Here is a 10793-nt window from a genome sequence, read left to right as displayed (position 1 = left end):
GGTCCTGGCCACGAAGAGAGGCACCCTCAGTACCAAATGGGGGGACACCACCTACAAGGCCAAGGTGGGCGCCAAGCGTGCCGGTGCGCCCAAGAAGGACTCTGTCCTGGGGGTCAACAAGAGGCCCCGTCCAAGCGGAGACGGCCTGGAGGATCCGTTTGGGTTCGACAGCGACGAGGAGTCCAAGCCGGTGTCTTCTCGCAGCAGCAACAAGTCGTCGCCCGCCAAGCCCACCTCCGCGGAGCCTCCGCAAGCGGAAAGGCCGGGGCTGTCTCTGGATACGGGGAGCAGGTCCAGCCTCCAGGGGGGTTCCCACACTTTGACAGCCGCGGGAGGGGCCTCGTGGCTGGCCAATGACAGGAACCAGCCCAGGGTGGTGGAGGACACAGCTCGGTTCTTCAACAGCAGCAGTGCCAGCATGGGTAATCCACATCATTTGAATCCTTTTCCTGTTATGGTTACAGCTGGACTATGACTGCATCTGTATGTGTTAGTGATGAATCTACTCATTACTTTAGTTGTTTCATTTATTTAGGAGGGTACTGGACTCACTGTGATGTCTGAGCAGAATTCATATGTAGTTAAAATGACTAATGCAGATTAAATACAGCAACTTATCGACTGCTGTTTAAAGTACATGACCCAGATTTGGAAATAATAACTTTTATTCATTTATGGTATTAACATGAAGCACAGAGTATGCATACATGTAATCACTAAACACTGGCTGAAGTTTAATGTTCTGAGTGTTTCTCAGTAGTGGATTGAGGGGTGGCTGTGGTTAGTGGAAGAGTGGGTCGTCCTCCATTCGAGATATAGGCGGTTCGATCCCCACCTCCCCCGGTCCACATGTCGAAGTGTCCTTGGGCAAGACACTGAACCCTGAATTGCTTCCCGTGCTGCTCATGGGTGTGTAAATGTGGTCTGAATGGTCAGATTAGATGGTCTGTAGATGTCCACTGCCATCAGTGTGAATGTGACAAACACTGTGAAAGCACCTTGAGTAATCAGAAGACTAGAAAGGTCTATATAAGTCCATTTACCATTGATACAATTTAGTTGTATATTATTGTTATAATAATAATAATGTATATAAAAGTTTTCCTCCATGTCTTCAGCATCACCACGTCCTTTAGTGTCTGAGTCTGAACAACATGTCGATGAGAGAATATTTGTGCAGCTTTGTTTTTATTTAGTTTTCATGCTTCAGAAAGAAAAGAAGCTCAGCCTGCGTGCGCGCTGGTGATGTTGTTATAGCGTCGCCTGGTGGACTGTTTCTTCCTCTCTGTCCTGACGTAGCGTAGACGGATGAGTAGACGTCTTTGTTTTGCACTGAAATATCAGAAAAACACTGTGGCATCCGTAAAAGGAATCGATAATAAGCTCGTAGGCCAGTTTGTTGTTCTGGAACATCTTTGTTGATGTGATGGTGTCAATAAAACGCCTCCTTGAATCTCCTGGTGTCAGCGCTGAAGGGTGAAGCGTAAAAAATTGAGCCCCTCTGAACTTTTTACCGTCAGGATGGAAACACTTCCTGCTCAGATGACATCATAAACCCGGCTTTTCGCTCGACTACAAGCAAACTGAATGACCTTTAGAAAACTAAGGGCGCACTCCCACTGTTCCTCCGTACCGTGCCCAAACAGGTTCTACGGCTAAAGTCTGGTTCCTTTGACCAGTGTGAGTGCAACCGTACCACGTCTAGGAGCGGCACGCTTGCCGTCCACGGCCCGTTTGGGAGAGGTGGGCTTTAGTAAAGCACGTTTGCACGTGTACGAGCACGAGCGTGCGCACGTGTACGAGCACGAGGTCTACGGCGGTTCTGAGGTCATTTCCTGTGCGCCTGTTGGGACGTAGAGAAAAGAAGGAGGGACCATGCACGGACATTTCAAACAATGGCGGTGAAAGGTTCACGTTGGTGTGATGTGGAGGTGGAGTGTTTACTGCAGATTTGGTCGATGAAAAGATTCAAAAACAGTCGACAAGACGCACAAAAACTCCGAGGTCTACGGAAAGATCTGGAAACAAAGCCACGCATCGCCATGACGTCATCAATGCGTGTGACGTGTTACGGCGTGATGACGTATAGGCAGCAAGAAGCATTTTCCGAGGCCCAGGTAGTGTGAGTACAAACGGGCCTGGAGGGGGGGACAAGGACCCTAAAGCACGGGGCACGGGACGGAGGAACAGTGGGAGGGCGCCCTGAATGCCCCGCTGGACCAAATGAGGCCAAATTCCAAGTGCTTTTAGTTTCCATTAGTGTAATTTATTCAGTTTTAGTTTTGAGTGATTACGTTTGTGTCCGAGCAGCGACGGAGAACTCTGTTGTGTTGTTTCTTCGCTCACAGCCGGTCCCCGTCAGCGCCGTTGCCCTCAGCGCTCCCTGACGGCTGCTGGCCACCTGCCAGAGACACGAGCCACTCCAACTGAGTCCCAACAGCAAGCTGTGCCCCGGTGAGCGCCTCTGCTCAGAGCGACGTGTCCTCAGTGTCGTGACCCTGAGCCTCAGTGAAGAGAAGCCAACGCGACAGCAGAGTTGAGCTTAAACGCCGCCGTGGCGATGTTGACTCAGTAAACATGGAGATCTCTGACCGGATCACTCTTTGGATGGAAATGGAAAACAAAATCACACCAAGTGTAAACACCAGGGGAAGTTAAATATGCGCCTATATTCTGATTTCTGACAGTAAAGCTGATCGGTCCTAGACGCGATACGGTTGCACTCTATCAACCAGCACAGGTGTCAATAGTGTCGATGCGGTGCCAAAGACTCAGGCTTTTTGTTTTCATCAGCAGTGACGTCTACATGTGCAAATGCCAACAGGGGTTAAGGGGATACTCTGTCTGACCTCTTTCACATCTGGGGGGTCTGCTCTGCTGTCTGCGGCTGTTGTGGAGTTTATTTTTGGATATTAAGGGGCCGTCCACACGAACGCGGGTGTGTTTGAAAGTGTGTGTTTCTCTGTTCGTCCTTTCATCCACACGAACCACAGCTGTCGCTCCTGAAACCAGAGTTTTTCGTGAGTCCAGGGTGAACTTCTTGTTACCCTGTGTGGTGTCAGCCGTCATGTGTGGACAGGAAAACCATTGTTTGACGTCACGCTGTGCAACGGTAAACAGTCAGTTGTTTCCATGGAGACTTGTGGAGCACTCTAGACGTGACCAGCTGATGGAGGCGGATTTTGCGGTTTCAGGCGGACGGAGATATTTAATCACACCGGTGGTGTGGATGGGATTTACTTTTTTAACCTGGGGCCGTTAAAGTTCAGTGTTCATGTGGACGAGGCCGTGTATGGAAGCTCATCAGTCCAAAACTAAATCATCACAGAGCCCCCATGATGTCCTTAAACAAGACTGGGAAGTCATTGATCGCTCGTCTCAGATGGACCCAAAACCTGAGACCAAATAATTGACAAAATAAAGTGCGTGGGGTGCTTTGTTCTCCACACCAACACAAAGGGGACCAGCGGCTCTCTCACCCCCTCTCAGCTGATCTCCACTGTTCTCGCATTAACACTCAGAGTTTCTTTGATAGAGATAAAAACACATTTGTTTTAATGAGCAGGGCTGTTGCTGATGCTCTGGAGCAGGTGACACACAGGGTGAAATGCAAACGATCAGACCTTTTTGGTTTCTATCTTTGTTTGTCAAAGAAGGTCTAAAGAGATGGAGGTCTTGATGTGGCCTACTTTCTAGTTTCACCACGCGTCGACAACACCGCCTTTAAAAACCCACAGGTTTCCTCCAGAGCAGATACTCTTTGATGTGACGCTGCGAAGCAATTTCCTGTCTCTGCTCAGAGCACGAGGACGGTGTCGTCACCAGTTTGGTATCCGCAAAGGCAGAAATGCACCAACTGGCAAATGAGTTTGATGTGAAGCTCGGTAGCCACCGTGTGCGTGCGTGCGTGTGTGTGTGCGTGATCTTTTGTCAAACTGCAGGTGCTTTTTTAAATTGGTGCAATCTTTATTCACAGCGTTTGTTGCTGTGGGTAAAAGTGTTGTTTCATTGTTGAGGTCTGGAGGTCGCAGCAAGTCTAATCTTAGTAAGAATCAATGTCTCTGGTTTATGTGGAAAGATGGAAACTGAACAGGTGTCGGCAGCAAATATACTAAAATACAAACACGTGCACGGGTCCAACAGCAGCCACAGCGTTCTGCACTTTACACCGTTGATTGTTGACGTCTGTGCTGAAACAATCAGATTCATTGATTCATTGTTTCATTGATCAGTCGACTCAACGTTCTCTGGTTTCAGCTTCTCAAATACGAAGATTTGCTGCCTTTCTCTTTAATTCCTATTAATTATTAATTTAATAAATGTGGGTTTTGGACTGTCGGGCGTCACATTCAGCTGTTTAAACCCGCAATTGGTATTTTTCCCTATTTACTGACTTTTAGGGCGCCCTCCCACTGTGCCTCCGTCCCGTGCCCCGTGCTTCAGGGTCCTTGTCCCCCCCTCCAGGCCCGTTTGTACTCACACTACCTGGGCCTCGGAGAATGCTTCTTGCTGCCTATACGTCATCACGCCGTAACACGCCACACGCATTGATGACGTCATGGCGATGCGTGGCTTTGTTTCCAGATCTTTCCGTAGACCTCAGAGTTTTTGTGCGTCTTGTCGACTGTTTTTGAATCTTTTCATCGACCAAATCTGCAGTAAACACTCCACCTCACCTACCAGCTACCAGTTGATTATTGATACACATGTAAATCAGAGATTAAAAGTAACGTTTCAGGATCAGTGTTCTCTCTCGGGTCGAAGAGAGTTTTGTGGACGCGTTCGCTGTTGGTGGAATTTAAGTAAAAAAGGATGGAGCTGCGTTCAACCGGCTCACGCTCGTGTTTGTGTTCAGTGAGACGCACGGGTGGAGTCGCGGCAGAAGGTCACGTACACCACAGTTCTGTGACGGAGGGGGTGTTGGTTGTCATCTGGAATGACTATTAATTATATGGAAATTATTGTCATTACAACAAATTGTGAAACTCCTTTTGGTGCATTAAACAAACAATAAGAACAATTAACAACAATATAAAAGATGCACAAGCGAAACAAATCTACTCTGGAAATAAATATATTATTTTATCAACATCATGTATTTTGTTTTCAGTATATTGTGTTTGTTTTGTGTGTTGTATTTTTTGGGATGGTGGTGAAAAAGTGAGTTTGAACCCCCTCTAGTCCAGTAACAGTCGGTGTCTAATCGTTTATAACTGAGGTCTTAAAGTCTAACTCTGACTTATTGAATTTAAAAACATCGTCTGGCACCAGTTAATGATCTCTGTCCTGATTCTGAGTCTGTTTCCTGTCCCGTAGGAAAACCTCAGCAGAGCTCCTCGTTGTCAGAGAACCAGCACAGCTACTCGTGGTACCAAAACGCTTCAGAGAGCGATAAGAAGCCCCTGCCACAGACCACCACCCTGAAGACCGGGTCCAAGGCGGAGTCCACCTACGACTCCTGGGATGCCATCATGGGTCTCCGTCCGCCCTCGCCCAGCCAGGAGCCTCGCGACCCGGCCCCCACGCTCTCTTGGACTTCAGCGGGCATCACCGCGGGCGGCTCTGACCTCGGGCAGGCCCGGCACGAGAAGCCCCCCTCTCCCCCGCGGCTCCAGAGCCTCAGAGAGAGCGAGGGCCTCGGAGACGATTCTGATTTCCTCATGGAGACGTCAGACTACTCCCACACTTCCTCCTCCTCCTCCTCTCTTGTTAGAAACTCTAACTGTCGGACGTACAGGAGGCCGAACAAACAAGGCTCTGGCAAAGCCTCGGACTCCAGCGCCGCTTTAGGCACAGATCTTCCCAAATCCACCTCTGACGGCAGTAATAAGACAACAGGTGGAGGAGGGGGACGGGGGCGGGGCAGGACGAGGGACTACACAGTGCTGCACCCCTCTTCCGTGTCCATGTGTAACGTCACCATCCAGGACCGGGGAGTGGAGGAGTTCAGTACGGATGCGGCGCCCTCTAGTGGGAGCAGCAGTGTCGGGTCTGGCAGCACGACAGAGCTGGGGGAGGCGGGGTGGCAGCGCAAGAAGACGGAGCAACAAAACACGAGGTAAAGCTTTTCTGAGATATCTGATTCTATAAAAGGGTTTTTAAAGAATGTGCAGGACGCTTTAATGTTCATTTTTCTCTGAATGAACGGGATTTTAACGTCGATGAATGCACAAATCTATGAATGCTCGACCTTCACCCGGCCTGTTCTTCAATAAGAGACATAAACCCACAGAATGTCTCTGTTTCCAAACATGCCGGTCGAAGGTTTGGATCAATGTGCCTCAAATTATCCACAAAACCTACAATATTTCCCTTTGATTGAATGGTTCAGCCTTAAAAAAGCCTTAAAGTCTGGAATCCAGGGTCCAAAATTAACTCCTTACATCTGCTGATGGAGGGGAAACTGGAAAAAATGTACTGGCGATAATATTTTTCAACCAGGCATAAAGATGCAACATATGATGATGTTCTCAGTAAATTTTCTCTTAACCGTCCTTCCACCACTCTCCTCTGACCAGAACCTCAGGTAGGGATGGACTTTGCTGGAAGCACTGTGGCATAACATCACTGTTTTATTACTGTAAGAATTGTAGAAGCTACAGAATCTCTGATGTCCTGATTCCTGCGTCGTTGTCCTGTGAAACCAATCCAGCGAGTCACGTAACGCGCGTGAGGAAGTCATCGTGTCGTTCACCTGTTGTGTTGAGGAGAAGGAGAGCTGCAAAAATGTCAGAGGGAACTGACCTTGAGTCTGCTTTCTGTTCAAAACCTCCTTAAATGTTGAGCGTGGAGCCTTTAGCCAAAATGAGAAGGGAGGCGGTTTAAAGATGGATCTCCAGTTTTCAAAGTGTGGCGTCTAAACGTGAGTGAAAGCGTCCAACACTGTGAATCTGATCCAACATGTTCAAGAGAATAAGTCAGAAGATTATGACAAATAAATCTTATATATATTATATTAATAATCGTGATAAAAGAATCTCATATCGTGACGTCCGTGATCAAACTGAGTAGTGAGGTTACTCTAAGTGTAACCATAGCGATGGTGAAGGTCAATCAGAGAATAGCAGAACTGTGACTGGTGGTCATATGTTGCCCTCTGTCACCGCTGTGCAGAGAAAACTTCAGTGAAGTTATTTCAGCCTCCACCAACAGCGCTGATGAAGATTAGTACTCACGTTGGTTGGCGATGGCAGGTGTAAACTCTGTCGCGTTTCCATACCCATACCCGGAGTGAGGAGGGTCTATCTCGCCAAAACGCCCCTAATTTGCATGTGAGTAGCTCGAGCGGTCGTTTGTCTCCACTGAGAAAAGCCTGGTTTCTGATTGGATGTAGTTCACTGCAGGATGTGACGTGTGGTCGTACAGACGCCACAACAACACGGGGAAGTAGAGTCGACACTTTTATCCAGTGGAGAAGAAGAACGCAGCACAGGAAATGATCTGTGCACGAACATCTGTGCACGGGCTTGTTAATGACACACACGCACACACACACACACACACACACACACACACACACACACACACACACACACACACACACACACACACACACACACACACACACACACACACACTGCAGCAGGGTGACAGCTTGTGTCAACAGACACTTTTACAGCGCCTGGAATTTTTAAGGTGGAGTGTTTTCTTTCATGTTGCATTGTGCATAAGTTGACGTTGTGAGTCATACGGGACACCTTAAATTAAACAACAACTATTCCGTATTTCTCTTGAAGAAGAGCAGAGCGCTGCTGTGTCACCAAACCCACTCAGAGTGATACGTCACCTTCAGAGTCTCTTAAATCCCTCTGGGGTCTTTTTTTGGTCATGGAAAGCCATCGAGTGAACGGCCATTTGAGAGGGCGTGGCCCCATTTTACCCTAAAGGAAGCGCACCTCATGGGATGATTTGAACAACCCTCCAGAGGGAATAAGGGCGCCCTCCCACTGTGCCTCCGTCCCGTGCCCCGTGCTTTAGGGTCCTTGCCCCCCCTCCAGGCCCGTTTGTACTCACACTACCTGGGCCTCGGAGAATGCTTCTGGCTGCCTATACGTCATCACGCCGTAACACGTCACACGCATTGATGACGTCATGGCGATGCGTGGCTTTGTTTCCAGATCTTTCCGTAGACCTCTGAGTTTTTGTGCGTCTTGTCGACTGTTTTTGAATCTTTTCATCGACCAAATCTGCAGTAAACACTCCACCTCCGCATCACACCAACGTGAACCTTTCACCGCCATTGTTTGAAATGTCCGCGCATGGTCCCTCCTTCTTTTTTCTACGTCCCAACAGGCGCACAGGAAATGACCTCAGAACCGCCGTAGGCCTCGTGCTCGTACACGTGCGCACGCTCGTGCTCGTACACGTGCAAACGCGCTTTACTAAAGCCCACCTCTCCCAAACGGGCCGTGGACGGCCAGCTGGCCGCACTCACACTGGTCAAACGCACTAGGCTTGACCCGAAAAACCTGTTTTGGCCCGGTGCGGAAGGACAGTGTGAGTGCGCCCTAACAAACATCACTGTAGAATTGTTGAAGATTTTGATATAATAGAAATGTGGGCAGGAGTCTGACTGATGACACCTGAATATTGCAAGAAGGCAGAAGACATTTTAAATTTCTCACTCTCTGATTCCAAAACTCGCAGCTTCTCACTGAGAAACCTGATGACGAGTGAAGCAAACGGCTCCGACAGGTTTTGTATAAAGTGACGCTTCTTCTCTCAGACACTGAAAACCTGTGAAAATGGGTTTTCAACCTCCTCACATTCACCTCGCGCTCACATACTGTAATTTTCTTGTGATTTGAAATGCTGAAAGAAACCGATTTCTCTCTCCCTTTCTGAGTTTGAATGAACTGCTTTGTGTCCTCAGCAGGGACGAGTCTCAGGAAAGTGTGCTTTCAAGCTTCAAATGTGATACGTTGCTGCCAAACACTGCGACAAGTGTAAAGTGTGTGTCCGTGTGTGTGTGTGTGTCCTCAGGTTCAGACAAACCCAGACCAAGTCAAAGAAGGACAGTAAGTTGGAGCTGTTTGGTTTCGACGACGCGGACTCCCATCAGGAGGAGAACAGCGGCGACTGCGCGGACGGACGATCCAGCTACAAGATCCAATACTTCGGGTTCGATGACATGAGCGACAGCGACGGCTCGGATGACGACGACGACGACGACGACGGTAAAGTGAGGAGGAGGACCAAGAAGGCCGCGGCCGCCAAAAGACGCGAGCCGGTGGTTCCGGTGGAAGAAACGCCGACGGACGACCCGCCGGATCCCTTTGAGACTCTGGAGAGGATGGAGGCTCTGGAGAGGATGGAGAGAATGCAGAGGTTGGAAAGACCGATAGGAAAGGAGAAGAAGAACTCTGAGAGGCAGGAAAGCAGGATACGAGCAGGTGAAGACACACGTGAACGTAACAAACACAGTTTTTCTGGTTGTAGCAAAGTCTGCAGGGCCGTCCACACCAACAACTTTAACTATAAAGAGAATGTTATGATGAGGCCAAAGACGTGCTGCACACTGTGTCGGAGCCGCACACGCCCCCCGTCTTCTGCTTTATTGTATTTACCTAAATACCATTAAATTAGCTCACATAGTAGAGGTAGACAGGAACCTATAAAGCACCTGATTCAGCTTTTTTAGGTCCTTATTCTTTTTAATGAGAATATGAAGGGCCGAGTTGAAGCCATGAGGTGAGGCGGCGCGTGGCGACACAGTTTCAGTGTGGACGCTCACGTGGTTGGCGTTATAGTTGTCATCGTTCTTGCTGCGGACGGCTCTTAAAGGTAGTTATCTTTGTGCAGAGTTGGGCCGCCCTCCCACTGTGCGTCCGCCCCGTGCCCCGTGCTTTAGGGTACCATCACGCCGTAACACGTCACACGCATTGATTTGTCATCGCAGTCTTTTGGCCACATGATGGAAAGCAGCGCAGAACACACCCCAACACTCCACCTCCGCATCACACCAACGTGAACTTTTCGCCGCCATTGTTTGAAATGTCCGCGCATGGTCCCTCCTTCTTTTTTCTACGTCCCAACAGGCGCACAGGAAATGACCTCAGAACCGCCGTAGGCCTCGTGCTCGTACACGTGCGCACGCTCGTGCTCGTACACGTGCACACGCTCGTGCTCGTACACGTGCAAACGTGCTTTACTAAAGCCCACCTCTCCCAAACGGGGCCGTGGACGACAAGCGTGCCGCTCCTAGACGCGGTACGGTTGCACTCACACTGGTTAAAGGAACCAGACTTTAGCTGTGAAACCTGCTGGGGCACGGTACAGAGGCACAGTGTGAGTGCTCCCTAAAGTAGTTTATGTGGTGGGAACCAGAGCGACATCCCGACACGAACCCTGATATTTTCTGTTCGAGTCCGACCAGAACCGCAAGCTCGATTGAAACGCCCCGACTCACTGTAACGGTTTGCCGATTGTGACCGTATGTTTTTGTCCGCAGACGTCCTGGACTTCTCCGAGGAGGGCCTCAGAGTGTTGGCCAGGGCTCCCAGGAGGCCGCCGCAGGGCAAAGCGGTCGAGAATAACCCCGACAACTTCAGGAGGATCTTCAGCGCACACAAGAAGGTCAGACTCATCACTACGTCTGTCCACAGCTCAAGAGTTACGCCGTTAGTTCTGTGTAATAGGATCAAATTCTATTTTTTATCCCAAAGGTCAGAGGTCAACCTCACGGTGACACAGACTTATGTAACAGTAGAATATACCTTCTTTATCAAGCTCATTCACTCCTCATATGATGTAAGTGTGGGCGTGGGCAGAGCGAGGAGTCAGGCTCTCTGAAC

General features: G+C 49.3%; 1 protein-coding gene across 1 annotated transcript in view; it reads left to right on the top strand.

Annotated features, from left to right (window-relative positions):
* LOC310960754 (wings apart-like protein homolog) overlaps nucleotides 1–10793 on the top strand; it is a 33936-nt gene that overhangs the window by 2897 nt on the left and 20246 nt on the right. The window contains 4 exon segments of the mRNA XM_083932545.1: nucleotides 1–422; nucleotides 5317–6058; nucleotides 8983–9392; nucleotides 10451–10575. The exon segment at nucleotides 1–422 is cut by the window's left edge and continues 87 nt beyond it. Coding sequence (XP_083788671.1) covers nucleotides 1–422; nucleotides 5317–6058; nucleotides 8983–9392; nucleotides 10451–10575 — 1699 coding nt within the window.

The sequence above is a fragment of the Echiichthys vipera genome (assembly GCF_963691815.1).
Source record: "Echiichthys vipera genome assembly, chromosome: 18".
Classification (NCBI taxonomy): Eukaryota; Metazoa; Chordata; class Actinopteri; order Perciformes; family Trachinidae; genus Echiichthys; species Echiichthys vipera.
This window is presented reverse-complemented; position numbering and strand designations above follow the sequence as displayed.